This window comes from Oncorhynchus mykiss, chromosome 19, assembly GCF_057628025.1.
Source record: "Oncorhynchus mykiss isolate SJ-2025 chromosome 19, ASM5762802v1, whole genome shotgun sequence".
NCBI lineage: Eukaryota > Metazoa > Chordata > Actinopteri > Salmoniformes > Salmonidae > Oncorhynchus > Oncorhynchus mykiss.
In genome coordinates, this window is record NC_143040.1 from 50,234,312 (window position 1) to 50,254,480 (window position 20,169).

The window sequence follows — 20,169 nt, forward strand, 5'->3', positions numbered from 1 at the left end:
GGGAGTCCCAGAGAGACAGCTGCTGGGTCTGGGGGCAGAGCTTGATAGGGGGTCAGAGGGCAAGGGGGAGACTTGTGCTGTCAACACAGTGGCCTATTGGCAACCAAGAACCAGGGAGGTTGAAGTGGTTACAATGGGGTGTGTGTTTAAGATCTGACTACTAACATCTGAAGTTACTAGGGTAATAACATTGTTATTATTCAAGGATAAGTGCAACAGTGTTTTACAGTGATTCAGACTTTGATTTGATTAGTGCGTCCTTTCCAGTTAAATGTTATTTATTTATTTATTTTATTGAACCTTTATAAAAATAGGCAAGTCAGTTAACCTCTACGGAATGAGTGTCCCTAAACCGGGACGGTTGTTTTCAAAGTGTGCGAAAGTGACTAGAATGATGTTGTATACAACAGCCAACTTTCCGGAACATCATATATCTTATATGGGCAGAAAGCTTAAACTATTGTTTATCTAACTGCAGTGTCAAATTAACAGTAGCTCTTACAGTGAACAAATACCATGCTATTGTTTGAGGAGAGTGTACAACAACAACAAAAAATTACCATGGCAACTAGTTTGATACATTCACCTCTGAAGGTAAATAACGTACTTACATTCAGTAATCTTCCTCTGATTTGTCATCCTGAGGATCCCAGAGATAAAATGTTGCATAGTTTTGCTTGATAAATCAATTTTTATGTTCAAATGTAGGAACTGGGGTCTACAGTTCGACCCCCACTGCTGTATCTGTCTCCACACCCACCCTGCCCAGCCATCTAGATGTGTGAAAGTTAGTGTATAAGCTAATGATCCATTATGTATGACATTCCTGGGAGTGTGTAAACATTTTTTTTTGTATTGCCATAGCGTTTTTTTATGTTCTCTATAGTTATGTACTTGAAAATGAATCAACTGACCAATTCGGCACATTTTGGCAAACTCCTGACAGACTTGATACAAAATATTGATCAGTAAGGTAATTCTTCACGGGATCAGTCTGAAACGTTGCACACATACTGTTGCCATCTGGTGGCCAAACTAAACTACACCTAGACCTCTGAAAGTGTGGCCTTTCTTTTGCATTTCAAAGATGAAGGAACAACAACAACAAAAATGTTTTGTTTGTATTATCTTTTACCAGATCTAATGTGTTATATTCTCCTACATTAATTTCACATTTCCACAAACTTCAAAGTATTTCTTTTCAAATGGTATCCAGAGCATGCATATCCTTACTTCATGTCCTGAGCTACAGGCAGTTAGATTTGGGTATGTCATTTTAGGCGAAAGTTTAAAAAAAGGGTACTATCCTTGAGAGAACAAATTCTTATTTTACAACGATGGCCTACCCTGGCCAAGCCCTCCCCTGACCCGGACAACGCTGGGCCATTTGTGCGCCGCCCTATGGGACTCCCGATCACGGCCGGTTGGGATACAGCCCGGGATCGAACCAGGGTCTGTAGTGACACTAGAACTGAGATGCAGTGCTTTAGACTGCTGCGCTCCCGGGAGCCCTAAACCGTATGTCTGATGGGGCTCAGAACTTTATTATTCTACAATCTACCCTTGCCTGTGTCCCATTACACATCACATACAATCTGAAAATACAAACCTCGCCTTCATCTTTTTTATTCAAACTGTCATGGATACAGGGACACAGTAGGATTTATTGGTGCCACTATACTTCCTCTTTCTCTCTCATTCTCAGTCACTTCAAAAGCACAGGAGTAGGTCGACAGGGCAGGGGAGGGGTGCACCATTGTTAATTGGCCTTTGAGATTAACAGAAAGGTGAACGAAGAAGAGGAGAGATGGAAAATAGGGTCCTGTTGCCTCCAAGTGCCGACAGCATGAGCAGCTCAACCCTTCAAACCAGGGATTGGACAAGTTAAAATATATGTAATTCAGACATTATGTAGTTCAGGCTACATATTCTGAGAGAAATAACACGTTAGTAAATTATTAGTTATAAAACATGATACGCCTATAACATGTAATGGATACACAGTGCATTTGACTCTGAAAAGTCAATAAATATGAATATTATCGTCCTTTACAGGTGTGCTTAAACAACGTCTTGCGGTCAGGGCTGAGGGCAGCGAAGCGGTATGGTGGATACAGGCGTGTGGTGTAGGTTACTTACCAGACAAACGGTTTCCTCACATCTCATGCCACACTGCTGCCAAGAGGAGCTAGTTCAATGGAACGAAAGGTACTATTTTTTCTTCAATAGGGGGATGGAGCTCAATTAGCATTTCACAAGTCCCTTTTTCCTCCTCTATTGCAATCTTCCCCGCGGAGCCTGCTTTCTCCGGGGATTGTCCTGTTTTGGGCGCTTGTTGCCGTTGGCAGGGTGACAGTATTCGAGTGTGCAAACTTGTGCTATTGTCCGCCGGCCAGAAGGAGCTATGGAGACCCACTAATATGACACAGGAAAATGTTTGCTGATGGCAATTCTATGGGCTTTGTCCAACTCTTTCTCCTTCATGACGACTCGATTTAAGTCTCTAAATGTTTGACTACAAATGCAGGAGTGCTATCCAGCTCCTTTCCCTTTGTCCCGCGAGGTTTGAATGAGTAATTCAGCTTTTGTGTAGCTCAATTGAGGGGGAAAATAGAAAGACAAGATTCTTGAGCGCTCAAGCCCCCTTTCCATGGATATGTGCTCTTTAGATCACCCCCCAACCAAATCCTACATCTGACATCACTCTAGGAGGGGGGAGTCTAGAACAAAACAGTTGAATGTAACAAATGTTGTCTCGCAGTGATGAAGCATGTCCATTTCAGCCTAGTCAGAATAATAATGCTACGGGAAATATGTAAACTTTTGGATAAACTATTGTATGGGTGTTCCATGAGCGCGCGGAAGACCGGGCAGAAATATTGCATATATTAGCTGCTTTTCTTGAGGGATCTCCATGACAACAATTTGTGATGGCAAAGAATTCAATACTGGGGCGCTTGGAGGCTGATTGGGGAGCATTGTGAGGGGCCTGGGGTCGCTGATTGGTTCAAGGAAAGCACCATAACTACAAGCAGTTTATATTCATTCAACTTGTTGAAGCAGTCAGACTGCGTCTGGGATAGAGACAGGAATGGGAATCCTCTACAGGGGACATGGTACGTTCTATTTGTGGATATGAATGGATAACTTGCAACCGATGTTTTTTTAGGCTATGTGCAATTGTGTAGGCGAATTATTGTTTTATCATGCGTAATTGTGTAATTGTTGAGGGATTCTTCATGAACAACGAATCATGTAAGTAGGCTACATTAAATTCTTAATATGTTTTCCATTTACCCTAACAAATTTGGTTGCGCATGCTTCTCAATGATGCCATTCACTTTTTCCTCAGATTTTTAAGATGAAGAATATCATTTGCATGGACTTTTTTGGTAGTATGGATTAAACCATTTACACTTTCACACTGTTTAAAATGGCAAGTGCAGACAGTGAAGTGAAAACGTTACTGAACTTTGTAAACTTGGCATCCAGTGACATCAAAGCAGCTCTAGACAAATCAGCCCCTTGCAGGCGCTCTGTGGACCACAGGAAATACCTGCAGAAACAGCTCAAGCGTTTTTCTCAGAAATACTCTCGGATGCCCAGATGCCACACACACAGGTCCGCGGAGTCTGGCATCGTCAAAGCCCTGGTGGACAAGTCTAGCGCGTATTCTTTGGAGACAATTCACCAGAGCATGACGCCCATCAATGAAAAAGGGGGTTCGGGTGCGCAAGACGAGGTGAACGTAAGGATGGGTCAGAACCCAATTGCAGACAGTGCTAACAGCAAGCAAGATCAGGTACCCATGAGGAAACGTCAACTCCCTGCATCGTTTTGGGAGGAACCCCGGTTAGCCCAAACCAATACAGAACCTTCACTGTATGGATGGAAAAAGAGCCATGGTGTGACCCGAATCAATAGGGTTGAAAAAAAAATCAAAAATCACCAGGAACCAAAACCGACCTTGTTTCAATCCAATCGACTTGGCTCTATCGAAAAAGAACCGCTCAACGTGGACTTGGTCTCTCACAACGTCAGTGTGTGCGGTTGCTGTCCGTTTCAGTACCATGGACACCACGTCTTCCAGAGTCACATAGTTGTTCCCCACTCAACTGTGGGACTCTGGGGAAAAGCCTCAGTGGCTGAAATTGAAACGCCTGATATGGCACACGGACATAATAACCAAACGCATGTCGTGGTCAAACCCATACCGACTAAACCCACGGTCCCCTCATCGATTTTCAGCGTGTTTGGATTCATTTAAACACAATTATGCACGTATAAATACATTTTAAATACGCAATTCTTCATTAAAATAAGCAACAATGAAGATGTAAATATGAATTAGTTGACTTTGCAATGCCATATGTTTTTATTTCAAACTTGGTATTTCTCTTTTTTTTTAAGAGTAGTCAGTCATTGGCACTTAAGTCTTTCAGACCAAATAGGCTATTTCTGCTCGGAAGACCTGCAACGTTAGTTTACCTACCACTTGGCTTCCATATAATCTAAGAGGAATTAATGATAAAATCATAGCACTGTATAAAACTGAAAAATGTAGACTATACTTCATCATCCTTCTCTCTAATTCTATACTTCACATGTGTTGGTATAGGATTGGAGTGACATTCGAAGTTGTTCATTCTTTGATTATTTGTGATCAGCTATGCTGAAGGAAAGGTCTGCTTGTGTGTTGATTACTTCATGGTGTTTGTGTAGGCTATATATTTCTAAAATACACTGATTTAAAAACGAATTGATCGAAATGACTTGTTGTAGTTCACTGATATTTTTCCACAAAGGTAAACAGACTGACAGTGACGTTCCCCCCCCCCCCCCCCCCCCCCACAGAATTTCTGGATATTTTCTGTTTGTAAATAATACTTGTTAAGTGGAGAATTTACATTTATTTTTTTAAATAAAATGCAGATGTTTCGATTTTTTTCTTTGGTACCAGCACCTTTTCCAATACAGGATCATACATTTTGGCACTGACATTTACAGTACATTACAACAACAACTGGACTATTATATAGGCCTACACTCATTGCAGAAGGTCTGTTGAAAACACACTTTAAAAGCATATTACAAAATTAGTGCTGAATATACAAGTACATTCCATAAACCATCAAACTGATTGTCTGCATTTGTTTGCCTGGGCCTAAACATCTAAATGACACAGGTATTTTAAAAGCTTACCTTGAGTTTCATTTAAACTCAGTTTCGTTGCACTTCTTCAGAGATTATCAACTGCTGTGGCTTTTGGCTATCTGTTGTCATTTGTCAACCCATCCACTCAGAACTGCAGCTCACTTCCATACACACATGCTATGTGCAAACAACACACACACACATATTTTGCCATTACACACATTTTACCCTATCAAGTAATAATTACTAATCCATAAATACAGCCCAAACTCCTGTAAACAGGTAATATACTATAAGGCACAACACAGGACACTGATAAGCCTTATTTGCCATCGGGGCAGAAGTCATCAAAGCTGTGTCTGGGCAAGCTGAGGTACTGCAGCAGTCTGTCTGGGAGGGGTAGTCTGTCCAAAGACCTGAGTCTGGACACACCCACCTGCTCACGGATCCTTAACCTACATAGGTGCATCAGTGGACGGGATGACACTGAGGAAACAGCATGGGAAATTGTGTTAGATTGTCCCTCCTGTTTGAGTGTGTGTGTGTGTGTGTTTGTGTGTGTGTTTGTGTGTGTGTGTGTGTGTGTGTGTGTGTGTGTGTGTGTGTGTGTGTGTGTGTGTGTGTGTGTGTGTGTGTGTGTGTGTGTGTGTGTGTGTCTAGATGTACTCACATGACTTGGCCTTGATGCTGGGCCATTCTCGCCGGCCGCCCAGGACCTCGGTGAGTCTGGCACACAGTTGAACATTACCAACATAGTCCAGCAGCAAGTCTATGACGGGCCCTTCCCAGTTACACATGGATGGTAATGAGATTAACTCACAAAACTAAGGGATATTAGGATGAACAGAAAGAAAAGATAATGAGCATCATGCCTTCTTGAAAAATCAAGTTCCCATAATAATTGTGATCACGGCAATAGGAGCCTACTTTGACTTACCTGTACTTTGCTGACAGCAGGTTCTGTGTAGGTTAGAAGAGACATGTCATTGGTGCATTTGCTGATGTCAACACCTATGCTGCCCATGCTGTCCTGTGCTGGATGTGGGCCGCAACCATAAGCACATCTGAAGCAGGCCTGGGCATCACAGCCCTTATCCAAAAGGCACTTGAGAAGAGGTAGGTTATTCAGGCAGAGTACAATAGCACCAGGGAAGGTGGTAGGACAGGCTGGGATGCTTGTGTTAATATCGGCCCCATGCTCCAGCAGTAGAGAGACAATCCTGGCACAACCGTGTCTTACAGCTGCTAGTAGAGGGTTGACTGGGTCCAGGCTCAGATTAGCACCAGCTTTCAGTAACATTTCTACTGTCTTACTGCTCCCATTGGCAATGGCAAAGTAAAGTGGTGTGGTGCGGTGATCCGAATACCGCATGGAGCGATTGGGGGATAGTGTGGCATTGACGTCGGCTCCTGTCTTGAGCAGTATGGCTGTGACCATGTCCCTGTTGTGCTCTGCAGCCAGGTGGAGGGGGCTGATTCCACTGTGGCGAACTCTGGCCCGACTGGTGACCGGGACAAGCAGGGTCACAATCCTGGAACAAGTGGACATTAGTACTGTACATAAGAGTAATACAAAATACAGACATGACAAGAGCCATATAGTGCATTCTAACTTACTCATGGTGTCCATACTGAGCAGCAATGTGTAGAGGTAGGAGTCCTGTCTTGGTGGGTTTGTTGGCGTCTGTGTTGTGAGATAGTAGCAGCTCCACTATCTCCCTGTGGCCATCTTTACTGGCCTCATACAGGGCTGTAGCACCGTCACATGTCTGCATGTTAATGTCAGCACCTGGGGAAAAGAACACAACGTCAGAGACATCGCAAAGAACTGACCGACTGTTATAAGAACACATCACTTAATCACTTTAAAAGGCCATTGTCTGTCTCAATAAGGTGATAATTAACAGCCATATAGCATGGATGCATTATGTGGCCATACATGTCATGTCAGACATTACAGAACTACATACAGTAAACCCTACCTTTTCTAATGAGGTACCGTAGGGCATCTACACGTCCTTGCTGGACTGCTACTATTAGTGGTGTGATGCTGTAGGTATTAGGAGGGTTAATGGTGGCTCCTGCCCTAACCAGCATCTCACAGATCTCCATGTTGTCCCTGCACACTGCCTCATGGAGTGCTGTCCAGCCCCGGTTACACCTCTGGTTCACTGTGGCCCCGAATGACAGGATGAGGCTCACTATTTCCACGTTCTCCCGCTCACATGCTGGAAGGCATCAGATGACATTAGGTTAGCCTGGCAGAAGATACCATGCTTTAGAATAGGCCATCTATTTAAAAACAGAGGTATCATTATCTTCCACTCTCAGGCTATAGCCTATGTGGAGAGATGTACCTTTGTATAGGGGGGTCTCTTTGTTCTTGCAGCTGATGTCGGGGTCTGCCCCTGCCTGTAGAAGGCACTGCACACAGGACAAGTGCTGACCGGAAACTGACAGGAGCAGAGCAGTCTGTTCCTGGAGGGTGCGCTTGTCAACTGACCCTGGTTGGGCTGGAGGAGAAATATATGCATAGGCTACAATGCACAAATGTAAACACACAATGCTTAAACATCATTTACAACTTTGATAATATATAAAGTACGTTGTCTTCTTTTCACCATTTCATGATCCTCCAGTCTATTTAATTCAACCGCAACAATAAAGGCAAGGCTTTACATTGATAGACTGTAAAAATTATGCTTTCAACATGTACCTTTCATCAGTGCCTTAATGCATTCAGCTTGGCCATAATACGCAGCCTCATGCAAAGGTATCCATCCGTCTTTGTTCTCTTTCATCAGGCTGAGTGGTGCAGCCACTGACAGCTCATTCACAGTTTGAGCATCTCCTCTCTGGATGGCAAACACTATTGGCTCTACATCCCTACAACAGAGGGAAGGCAAATTACTTGAAGAGACAATGCAGAATCTAGGTTAATAGATGCAGGTTTATGATACCAAGTTCTCTCGTAAAAATCGTTTTTAATGTTTTTAAATAATGAGTAGAATCCCCGTGGACTAAATTTGTGTAGTCTGTTTCAGTGTATAAAAAAGACAACGAGGAAAAATGTCGGTCTTATATCATCAATGATAACATATTTTAATTTACAAGCACACATTATGGCCATTACATCTAACCATATATCTAACCACTGGCAACTAAAATAAAATCACTGATAGGCCGATTGCCCAGGGCTTCACAAGTAGCAAAATACTCACTCCGCTGACTCTGACGTAATGTCGTTCTGCCGTCGCCGCTCAACGCATCGTTTCTCATCGCTCGATAATTTGCTTAAAGATGTGTTGCCCTTGTTCCCACCATAACAAAATTGCGATAGATACTCAGAATAACTAAATCTAGTCATTGTTTTAGCGGATCCACACGCGTTGTAGAGAACACACGGGGCAGAGCAGCGGTCGAAGCAATGACAACAGCGGGGGAGGAAAGCCAGGGCTCAGCTGTGCTTTCAGAGATTATTTTAGGACTGCATTGACATGTGTGTGTTGGGGGTGGTGGCTACTATACCATATATGTCAAGGCACTCCAGAATCAGTCGCTCAAAGATAAAAAGCAAATTGCATCAGGATACCTTGGGCATCTGTTCTCCACCCCCTTAGTTTTTTATTATGGCATTTCCTAACTGAACTGGCAGGTGTTTTTATATTATGATACATTTGAAAAAGGTATTGTGTTAATGCTACTGGAATTGTCAATAACGTGAGAATGTAAAAAAAAAAAAAAATGCAAGGGTTATTATAACAAAATTATAAACCCAACCCCATTTGGTAAATAAGTCAAATGGCACCTTCTTTACCATATGGCTTTTGTGCAAAAAATGCTGACAGCATGGAAATCTTAACAATATGAGCATAAGTGACTATTGTCTAAGGTTTGAACACTGCAGCTTTAGAATACAACATCATGCCCTTCAGAGTTTGATGCCTACAGCTGTTGTATCACCCACTATATCATAGTGATAGGGGTTCAGAATTTGACTTCCTTTATCTTTGATGTAACTACGTTAATTTTAAAAATGGTATTTAACCTTTATTTAACTAGAAATAACATGTACCTGACCCTGCAGATTGTTACACATCTGATACAGTATAATGCACTCAATTATTTTGAACAGAGGCATTAAAAAGACATCTTCATTTTCTGGGCTCACCTCAAAGAGTTGAAGGATGAGTGGATTGCAGTGGGGTGAGTCCGAGAGTTAGAGGTATCCATGTTATCGATATTTTGTCTTTGGCATAGTGTTCTGGACAGGCTGGCTGGGATGGTCCCATTGGTGGTCACCATGTTGCACTCAACAACTAGGTTATGCAACACTTCCCTGTTGTCCTCGTAGCCCAGTGATGTGCCTGTTGGTCCTGGAGTTGCAACACAGGGACCTGGAAGGTAGTTAACAGCATGAATCAATTCATCATTAAACAAAATATTCCACTCATTCATCAAACATAGAAGTTAGAATTTCCCTTCAAAATCGTACAATCATGAAATAAGATGGGAGAGATAGAGCGCACAACAAACTTATGCAGTATCAAACTTAAGCAGCATCAACATACAGTCATACGTTTTCCGCATGTGGAGTAAACTCAGGGCCAGTCACTCCTGTGTTGATGTGAGAGAAAAGAGCTATCTGTGCTGCCAGACGACAGAGAGCAAGCAGCCCCAGCAGTGGTGATGCCTTTTAAGGACATGTTTAGCTTTGTTTGGTTCTACTTGATTCTGCTTCACTAAAAAGCCTCTCTCTGTCTTGAAGGCTTGCATGGTTATGGCAGAGGTTATGAAGGAGTATTACAATCACCCATAGAACAGCTTGAATTACAGTCCCCGGTAATATACATAAACTTTTGTGACATAAGATAAATCACTCAATCTTAAGAAAATAAACAGTCACCATCCAGAAATAACAAGATTAACCCTGCCAAAATGAAATGCCTTTGATTAGAAATTTTACAAATCTATCTATGGGGAAGTCAAAAGCCTTCTACAGTATATTTGAAAAAGCATATAGGCTAAAACATATTTATGGCTAAACATAAGTATTATGCAGGTAATGCAGAATTTTTCCATCTATGTAATTCCCAAAGCTCTTTCTGACAGTCTCAGTACACTATTTCTACTCTGCTCGGTTTCCAGAGCACCCAAAGCATATTTCCAAGATCTGTTATTATTAGACAATAACACTGGTTGAGGCTGTGGGTTCATTTTAGATTGATTGCTATTTTCTGTCTAACTTTACAGTCAAGTAAATGTAATCCAATCTCATACCATTACCACTGGGCCTACGTCCTAAAACATACCACCACCACGGTAACTAGCATAATGTTCGCCTTTCTGAACAACGGGTTTATCAACATATCTCCTTACAACAGGATTAGCAACTTGCTAAATTATATTTGCTGAAAATTGCAGAGCATCAGCTGGGACCGAGAGACTGAAAAACATCTTCTATCTCAAGGCCATCAGAGTGTTAAATAGCCACCACTAGCCGGCTTTCACCCGGTTACGCAATCCTGCACCATTTTCATTTTCATTTATTTTATTTTTATTTAACCTTTATTTAACTAGGCAAGTCAGTTAAGAACAAATTCTTACTTACAATGACGGCCTACACTGGTCAAACCAGGACCAATTGTGGGCCAATTGTGCGCCACCCTATGGGACCAATCACGGCCTGATGTGATACAGCGTGGCACCTTAGAGGCTGCAGCCCTATATACACTACTGGTCAAAAGTTTTTGAACACCAACTCATTCAAGGGTTTTTATTTATTTGTACTATTTTCTACATTGTATAATAATAGTGATTACATTAAAACTATGAAATAACACATATGGAATCATGTAGTAACCAAAAATGTGTGAAACAAATCAAAATCTATTTTATATTTGAGATTCTTCAAAGTAGCCACCCTTTGCCATGATGACAGCTTTGCACACTCTTGATATTCTCTCAACCAGATTCATGAGGAATGCTTTTCCAACAGTCTTGAAGAAGTTCCCACATATGCTGAGCAATTGTTGTCTGTTTTTCCTTCATTCTGCGGTCTGACTCATCCCAAACCATCTCAATTTGGTTGAGGTTGGGGGATTGTGGAGTCCATCTGATGCAGCACTCCATCACTCTCCTTCTTGGTAAAATAGCACATACACAGCCTGGAGGTGTGTTGGGTCATTGTCCTGTTGAAAAACAAATGATAGTCCAACTAAGCCTAAACCAGATGGGATGGCATATCACTGCAGAATGCTGTGGTAGCCATGCTGGTTAAGTTTCCCTTGAATTCTAAATAAATCACAGACTGGGTCACTAGCAAAGCACCCTACACTATAACACCTCCTCCTCCATGCTTTACGGTGGGAAATACATATGTGGAGATCATCCGTTCACCCACACCATGTCTTACAAAAGACACAGCAGTTGGAACCAAACATCTCCAATTTGGACTCCAGACCAAAGGACAAATTTCCACTAATGTCTAATGTCCATTGCTGGTGTTTCTTGGCCCAAGCAAGTCTCTTCTTATTATTGGTGTCCTTTAGTAGTGGTTTCTTTGCAGCAATTTGACCACAAAGGCCTGATTCACACAGTCTCCTCTGAACAGTTGATGTAGAGAAGTGTCTGTTACTTGAACTCCGTGAAGTATTAATTTGGGCTGCAATTTCTGAGGCTCGTAACTCTAATAAACTTATCCTCTGCAGCAGAGGTAACTCTGGGTCTTCCTTTCCTGTGGCGGTCCTCATGAGAGCCAGTTTCATCATAGCGCTTGATGGTTTATGCGACTGCACTTGAAGAAACATTCAAAGTTCTCGAAATGTTCCGTATTAACTGACCTTCATGTCTTAAAGTAATGATGGACTGTCGTTTCTCTTTGCTATTTGAGCTGTTCTTGCCCCAATATGGACTTGGTATTTTACTAAATGTCTATCTTTCTATCAAGTCAAATCAAATGTTATTGGTCACTGTCACGCCCTGACCTTAGTATTCTTTGTTTTCTTTATTATTTTGGTTAGGTCAGGGTGTGACATGGGTGATATGTGTGTTTTTGTCTCATCTAGGGTGTTTGTACTGTCTAGGGGTTTTGTAGATTTATGGAGTTGTTTCCATCTAGGTGTTTATGTAGGTCTATGGTTGCCTAGATTGGTTCTCAATTAGAGGCAGGTGTTTATCGTTGTCTCTGATTGGGAACCATATTTAGGCAGCCATCTTCTTTGGGTATTTCGTGGGTTATTGTCTATGTTATGTTGCACCTCAACACATTGGTAATATAGCGCTCACGGTTGTGTTCTTCCTGAAATAAAGAAAAATGTATTCTAACCACGCTGCGCTTTGGTCCCCTCCATACGACGATCGTGACAGTCACATACACATACTTAGCAGATGTTATTGTGGGTGTAGCAAAATGCTTGTGTTTCTAGCTCCAACAGTGCAGTAGTATCGAACAATTACCCACATCTAAAAGTAAAAGAATGGAATGAAGAAATATACAAATATTAGATCAAGCAATGTCAGAGAAGCATTGACTAAAATACAGTAGAATAGAATACATTATATACATATGAGATGAGTAAAGCAGTATGTTAACATTATATAACATTATTAAAGTGGCCAGTGATTACAAGTCTATGTACACTACCGGTGCCTTCTTAAAACTTAATTTGTATAATTTCTTTCCTTCCTAATGCATTTGAGCCAATCAGTTGTGTTGTGACAAGGCAAGGGGGTGGGGGCATACAGAAGATAGCCCTATTTTGTAAAGGACCAAGTCCATAATATGGCAAGAACAGCTCAAATAAGCAAAGAGAAATGACAGTCCATTACTTTAAGACATGAAGGCCAGTCAATACGGAACATTTCAATAACTTTGAAGGTTTCTTCAAGTGCAGTCACATAAACCATCAAGCGCTATGATGAAACTGGCTCTCATGAGGACCGCCACAGGAATGGTAGACCCAGTTACCTCTGCTGCAGAGCATAAGTTCGCTAGAGTTACCAGCCTCAAAAATTGCAGCCCAAATAAATGCTTCACAGAGTTAAAGTAACAAGATATCTCAAAATCAACTGTTCAGAGGAGACAGTGTGAATCAGGCCTTCATGGTCGAATTGCTGCAAAGAAACCACTACTTAAGGACACCAATAAGAAGAGACTTCCTTGGGCTGAGAAACACGAGCATTGGACATTAGACTGGTGGAAATGTGTCTTTTGGTCTGGAGTCCAAATTTGAGATTTTTCCTTCCAACCGCCGTGTCTTTGTGAGACGCATGTGCATTTCCCACCATAATGCATGGAGGAGGTGGTGTTATGGTGTGGGGGTACTTTGCTGGTGACAGTGTCTGTGATTTTTTAACCAGCATGTCTACCACAGCATTCTGCAGCGATTTGCCATCCCATATGTTTTGGGCTTTAAAAAAAAAATATTGTTTTATTTTACTAGGCAAGTCAGTTAAGAACAAATTATTGTTTACAATGACAACCTAGGAACAGTGGGCATTATGACACATTTTTTACCTTGTCAGCTCGGGATTCGATCCCCACCAACCTTTCAGTTACTGGCCCAATGGTCTAACCACTAGGCCACCTGCCACCCCCATGGGACTATCATTTTTTTTCAACAGGACAATGACCCAACACACCTCCACGCTGTGTAAGGGTTGTTTTCCCCAGAAGGAGAGTGATGGAGTGCTGCATCAGATGACCTGGCCTCCAGAATCCCCCTGACCTCAACCAAATTGAGATGGTTTGGGATGAGTCGGACCGCACAGTGAAGGAATAGCAGCCAGCAAGTGCCCAGCATATGTGGGAACTTCTTCAAGACTGTTGTAAAAGCATTCCAGGTGAAGCTGGTTGAGAAAATTCCCAGAGTGTGCAAAGATGTCATCAAGACAAAATTAGGCTATTTGAAGAATTTCAAATTAAAAAAATATTTGTATACTTTTTTGGTTACTGCATGATTTCATATGTGTTATTTCATAGTTTTGATGTCTTCACTATTATTCTGCAATGTAGAAAATAGTAAAAATAAAGAAAAACCCTTGAATAAGTAGGTGTTCTTAAACTTTTGACCGGTGGTGTAGCTTCCAAAATTGTATATATTTGTTATTACAATGGAGAGTACCAAAATGGCTGTGTGGTGGCTTCAAAACAGCGCCCCTAGTCATCTAGGTGTAATACACATCATTGGTTGCAACCCAAATTGATATTCAGTTGATACTTTGTTTCATTGAAACTGAAGCCTACTGACATAAATTAAATGCGTCTCATTTTCTTAGTGTCAAATGAACTAGACCCATACCTACTGTATCTGGAAAAGTATCTGAAGTCAAAACAGGATTAAGAAAATGCTGGTGCTGATCAAGCTGGTTGGATACCTAACAATTATTGACCATGTATGCGGACATCTATATTTAAAAAATGAAATGTATAATAATTGTTCTATCTAGATTGCAAACACAACCTATTTCTCAATGTCAGTCAACAACTTATCAAGGCAAGTATGCATTTTATGGAGTACATTTCACTTGCTTTCCATCTGTGAAATTGAACGCCTCCCCACAGTTGCTATGACAACGGAGAACGCTCTCCTTGCATTCCCTCTTGCCTCCCCTCTGGTTCCCGGGCAACATGTAACACAAGTTCAGTTGTACACCCAAATCCGGAAAGACCTTTGTCGCTCTCTTGTTCGTGTGCATGGAACCATTCTTTCAGGAACACAACAAGTGCAAGTGCTAAGTTTTATAAACTTAATGGAGTTCAGTTGCAACACCTACAAATACGGACTCTTCCTTTTATAAATAAAGACTACCCTCATATTAATGCAAGTGGAAAATAGAATGAAAAACATTTTTGTAACGCAATTTGAGTAAACTAGGTATGTAACAATCAACTTTTAGAATCGTATGCATTATGCATGATAGCTCATCTGTTTAGCTTTGCAAATCCCTTAGAGGTTTGCCTACCATTGGGCCACAATCCTTATGTCATGATAAACTTTTATTGATAGGTCTAATCATATCGTAGGCCCATGAGAATTGGATGCAACAATGATTTGCATTTAAATTATATTGCACAATTATGCAGCTTAAGTTAAGTTTGTAATGGACTAAGAATTTTAGCACTACACTGCCATTAAACACTATAATTATATATTCCCCCTGACATAGAGATGAAAATGCCAATCACACACCTGTTATAAGAGGTAAGTATTTCTAATTAGATCTGATTTGCACACAAAACATAAGTCAGTGCCATGAAACAGTATTTGCCCTTTTGTGATTTTCTCTATTTTTGCATGTTTTGGATACTGAATGGTATCAGATCTTCAACCAAAGCCTTTTATTAGAGAAAGGGAACCTGAGTTTACAAATAAAAACAAAATGCATTCTTATTTTGTTAATTTAATTAACAAAGTTATGCAACACCCAATTCCCCTGTGTAAAGAAATAATTGCCCCTTACAATAACTGGTTGTGCCATATTTAGCTGCAATGACTGCAACCAAATGCTTCCTGTAGTTGTTGATCAGTCTCTCACATCACTGTGGAGGAATTTTGGCCCACTCTTGCATACAGAACTGCTTTAACTCAGCAAAGTTTTCAAGCATAAACTGCTCGTTTCAAGTCCTGACACATCTCAATTGGGATTAGGTCAGGAATGTGACTAGGCCATTCCAAAACTTCAAATGTGTTGCTTTTTAACAATTTTCATGTAGACTTGATTGTATGTTTTTGATCATTGTATTGCTGCATGACCCAGCTGCGCATCAGCTTCAGCTCACAGTCGAATGGCCTGAAATCCTCCTGTAGAATACTCTGATACAGAGCAGCATGGTTAATTCTAGTAAGGCTAGTCGTCCAGGTCCTGAGGCAGAAAAGCATCCCCAAACCATCGCACTACCACCACCATGCTTAACCGTTGGTATGAGGTTCTTTCTGTGGAATGCAGTGTTTGGTTTTTGCCAGATATAACGGGACCCATCTCATCCAAAAAGTTGATTAAAGTTTCCAAAAAGCACATGGAAGCACCTGGATGATCATCAAGACTCTTGGAAGAATGTTATAGACAGATGAGTCAAAAGTATACCTTTTTGGATGAGATGGGTCCCATTATGCCTGGCAAAGTCCAGACCTACTGTAATCCCAATTGAGATGTGGCAAGAGTTGAAAGAAACAGTTCATGTGTGAAAACTTACACATCGCTAAGATAAAGCACTTCTGCATGGAAGAGTGGGCCAAAATTCCTTCACAGTGATGTGAGAGACTGATCAACAACTACAGGAAGCATTTGGTTGAAGTAATTTCAGCTAAAGTTGGCACAACCAGTTATTGAGTGTAAGGGGGCCATTACTTTTTACACACAGGGGCATTGGGTGTTGCATAACTTTGTTTATGAGATAAATGAAATAAGTATGTAATTTATGTGTTATTTGTTCACTCAGTCTCCATTTGTCTAAAATTAGGTTTTGGTTGAAGATCTGATTACATTCAGTATCAAAAATAGGCAAAAGTAGAGAAAATTAGAAAGGGGGCAAATATTTTGTTCACAGCACTGTACATTTGATGTGGATAATTCTTATGGCCAGTGATGGTGAAATGCAGTGGGATCATAAAGCATAAATAAAAGTTTTAAAGTATTAATTACACAGCTAATTTAACTACTAATTTCCCATGTAGGCCGCTAGCAGAGTCCTGGAGACAGGAATTAACTCATTACAGAGAACCCTTGTCTTGAAGAAGCAGGTGGAGGTGGATGAAGTGGATTGTCAGCTGGCACAGAAACAGCAGGAATTCAAAGCTCTTGCACAGAGGAGGGCAGGGCTATAGCTGAAACAGCAGGAAGTCAAAGCCCTTGCACAGAGGAGGGCAGGGCTATAGCTGAAACAGCAGGAATTCAAAGCCCTTGCACAGAGGAGGGCAGGGCTATAGCTGAAACAGCAGGAATTCAAAGCCCTTGCACAGAGGAGGGCAGGGCTATAGCTGAAACAGCAGGAATTCAAAGCCCTTGCACAGAGGAGGGCAGGGCTATAGCTGAAACAGCAGGAATTCAAAGCCCTTGCACAGAGGAGGGCAGGGCTATAGCTGAAACAGCAGGAATTCAAAGCCCTTGCACAGAGGAGGGCAGGGCTATAGCTGAAACAACAGGTATTCAAAGCCCTTGCACAGAGGAGGGCAGGGCTATAGCTGAAACAGCAGGCGGTGAGTTACAGTGCCTTGCGAAAGTATTCGGCCCCCTTGAACTTTGCGACCTTTTGCCACATTTCAGGCTTCAAACATAAAGATATAAAACTGTATTTTTTTGTGAAGAATCAACAACAAGTGGGACACAATCATGAAGTGGAACGACATTTATTGGATATTTCAAACTTTTTTAACAAATCAAAAACTGAAAAATTGGGCGTGCAAAATTATTCAGCCCCCTTAAGTTAATACATTGTAGCGCCACCTTTTGCTGCGATTACAGCTGTAAGTCGCTTGGGGTATGTCTCTATCAGTTTTGCACATCGAGAGACTGACATTTTTTCCCATTCCTCCTTGCAAAACAGCTCGAGCTCAGTGAGGTTGGATGGAGAGCATTTGTGAACAGCAGTTTTCAGTTCTTTCCACAGATTCTCGATTGGATTCAGGTCTGGACTTTGACTTGGCCATTCTAACACCTGGATATGTTTATTTTTGAACCATTCCATTGTAGATTTTGCTTTATGTTTTGGATCATTGTCTTGTTGGAAGACAAATCTCCGTCCCAGTCTCAGGTCTTTTGCAGACTCCATCAGGTTTTCTTCCAGAATGGTCCAGTATTTGGCTCCATCCATCTTCCCATCAATTTTAACCATCTTCCCTGTCCCTGCTGAAGAAAAGCAGGCCCAAACCATGATGCTGCCACCACCATGTTTGACAGTGGGGATGGTGTGTTGCTTTTACGCCAAACATAACGTTTTGCATTGTTGCCAAAAAGTTCAATTTTGGTTTCATCTGACCAGAGATCCTTCTTCCACATGTTTGGTGTGTCTCCCAGGTGGCTTGTGGCAAACTTTAACCGACACTTTTTATGGATATCTTTAAGAAATGGCTTTCTTCTTGCCACTCTTCCATAAAGGCCAGATTTGTGCAATATACGACTGATTGTTGTCCTATGGACAGAGTCTCCCACCTCAGCTGTAGATCTCCGCAGTTCATCCAGAGTGATCATGGGCCTCTTGGCTGCATCTCTGATCAGTCTTCTCCTTGTATGTGCTGAAAGTTTAGAGGGACGGCCAGGTCTTGGTAGAATTGCAGTGGTCTGATACTCCTTCCATTTCAATATTATCGCTTGCACAGTGCTCCTTGGGATGTTTAAAGCTTGGGAAATCTTTTTGTATCCAAATACGGCTTTAAACTTCTTCACAACAGTATCTCGGACCTGCCTGGTGTGTTCCTTGTTCTTCATGATGCTCTCTGCGCTTTTAACGGACCTCTGAGACTATCACAGTGCAGGTGCATTTATACGGAGACTTGATTACACACAGGTGGATTGTATTTATCATCATTAGTCATTTAGGTCAACATTGGATCATTCAGAGATCCTCACTGAACTTCTGGAGAGAGTTTGCTGCACTGAAAGTAAAGGGGCTGAATAATTTTGCACGCCCAATTTTTCAGTTTTTGATTTGTTAAAAAAGTTTGAAATATCCAATAAATGTCGTTCCACTTCATGATTGTGTCCCACTTGTTGTTGATTCTTCACAAAAAAATACAGTTTTATATCTTTATGTTTGAAGCCTGAAATGTGGCAAAAGGTCGCAAAGTTCAAGGGGGCCGAATACTTTCGCAAGGCACTGTACATTACACCACTCACCATGAGCAAAGGAATTTCAATACCATGGTGAAATTATACAGATATTGTTTATGTTCAAAATAGAACCTACAATAGAAAGAGAGCCGAATCCTTATCAGCAATATATACATCAGTAACCTGCTTATGTGTACATCATCTCTTGAATTTTTCCCCTAGGTTTATGGTCTCAACTGCGCCGGCGGGCCCTGAAGAAGTACCAGGCAGCGAGGAAGCAGAACGATCTGAAACAGAAGGAGGAGCTCACTGAAAAGCTGGAGTAACATTGGACATATCATTCTCACCTGAAATCTTGGACTCTCTTTACCTGACATATTTCCCCCAACCCCTACAGGCAGCATTATTTAAAGGATAAGGTGACCAAGCACAAAATGTACGAAGACTACATGATGAACATTTTAGATTTCCTCCCAGAGAGTAAGTTGTTTGACTTTTAGTTGAATCAATTATACCTGGATCTGGAAATCTAATGTTTGGCAGAAATATTGAGACATTTGAGTGCTCTTTCCAATTAATAAACAAAGTATACAGTGTATGTTGTAAGTGAGGTACAATACAATAAGTATGTTTGTTTCCTTATCTGACTGTGAATGTAGATCACCTGGAGTAAGGGGCAGACTCCCTGGTGATGACCATCATCCGACGCCTTGAGACCCTGTCCCTCACCCATCTGGTGGAGCACCTGGGCCAGCTGGTGGAGGAGCTGGAGCAGGGCCAGCACAGCCTGGACAGTCTGAAGCAGGAGCACAACACCAACAAGCTGGTCAGACATATAAATACATGCTTAGAAATGCATGTACACTGTGCTCTATATGTGCTAATGATAAGCCATTTGGTTTTGGTTCATGAATTGTCTGGGGCCAGGTTAGACTGTGTTGTCTTCTTTCCCTCTGAGGCAGATGAGATGAGGAACAGGGAGCTGTCTGAACTGTTTGCCCAGTGGGATAGAGCCAAGGAGAAAAACAAACAGACTGAGATTAACCTGACGATGCACCAAGGCCAGTCCCGAGACCAGGTCTGAGCACCGCCACCATTTGACATTAACTCAATAGTAACCAATAATAATGTCACAATAACCTCCACTCCACCTCTCTTGTCAGGTTGAGGAAGTTGGTAGCTTGCTTAGAGCTGTGAAAAAACTTGCAGAACAGTGCTACTTACACCACTATGGGCCTCTGGAAG

General features: G+C 41.6%; 2 protein-coding genes across 5 annotated transcripts; one reads left to right on the forward strand and one right to left on the reverse strand.

The window, feature by feature from the left end:
- Positions 1-3,040: 3,040 nt before the first annotated feature.
- On the forward strand, positions 3,041-4,945 carry LOC110497869 (protein FAM181A-like). 2 transcript variants are annotated; one of them, XM_090211294.1, is made up of 2 exons: positions 3,041-3,116; positions 3,353-4,945. In XM_090211294.1, exon 2 carries the CDS (start codon positions 3,434-3,436, stop codon positions 4,265-4,267), a length of 834 nt encoding a protein of 277 aa, XP_090067420.1. In that variant the 5' UTR covers positions 3,041-3,116; positions 3,353-3,433; the 3' UTR covers positions 4,268-4,945. The 2 variants fall into 2 exon arrangements, with proteins under 2 accessions (XP_090067420.1, XP_090067421.1); XM_090211295.1 differs by lacking the exon at positions 3,041-3,116 and adding an exon at positions 3,157-3,255.
- LOC110497867 (ankyrin repeat and SOCS box protein 2) lies at positions 4,891-19,216 on the reverse strand. 3 transcript variants are annotated; one of them, XM_090211293.1, is made up of 9 exons: positions 19,108-19,216; positions 9,326-9,551; positions 7,871-8,040; positions 7,512-7,667; positions 7,137-7,382; positions 6,772-6,943; positions 6,092-6,686; positions 5,825-5,978; positions 4,891-5,640 (listed from the first exon to the last, which is right to left on the reverse strand). In XM_090211293.1, the coding sequence occupies exons 2-9, from the start codon at positions 9,457-9,459 to the stop codon at positions 5,477-5,479; spliced, it is 1,791 nt and encodes a 596-aa protein (XP_090067419.1). In that variant the 5' UTR covers positions 9,460-9,551; positions 19,108-19,216; the 3' UTR covers positions 4,891-5,476. The 3 variants fall into 3 exon arrangements, with proteins under 3 accessions (XP_090067419.1, XP_021429983.1, XP_021429984.1); XM_021574308.3 differs by lacking the exon at positions 19,108-19,216 and adding an exon at positions 9,726-9,820; XM_021574309.3 differs by lacking the exons at positions 9,326-9,551; positions 19,108-19,216 and adding an exon at positions 8,376-8,649.
- Positions 19,217-20,169: the final 953 nt, after the last annotated feature.

Bases quoted from the DNA above. Each gene is read 5' to 3' on its own strand.
- LOC110497869 (XM_090211294.1), top strand. From the start codon at position 3,434: ATGGCAAGTGCAGACAGTGAAGTGAAAACGTTACTGAACTTTGTAAAC.
- LOC110497867 (XM_021574308.3), bottom strand. The intron at 8,041-9,325 runs GTGAGCCCAGAA...CCTCTGTTGTAG, and splicing joins TCATCCTTCAACTCTTTGAG to GGATGTAGAGCCAATAGTGT. The intron at 5,979-6,091 runs GTAAGTCAAAGT...AATATCCCTTAG, and splicing joins CTGCTGTCAGCAAAGTACAG to TTTTGTGAGTTAATCTCATT.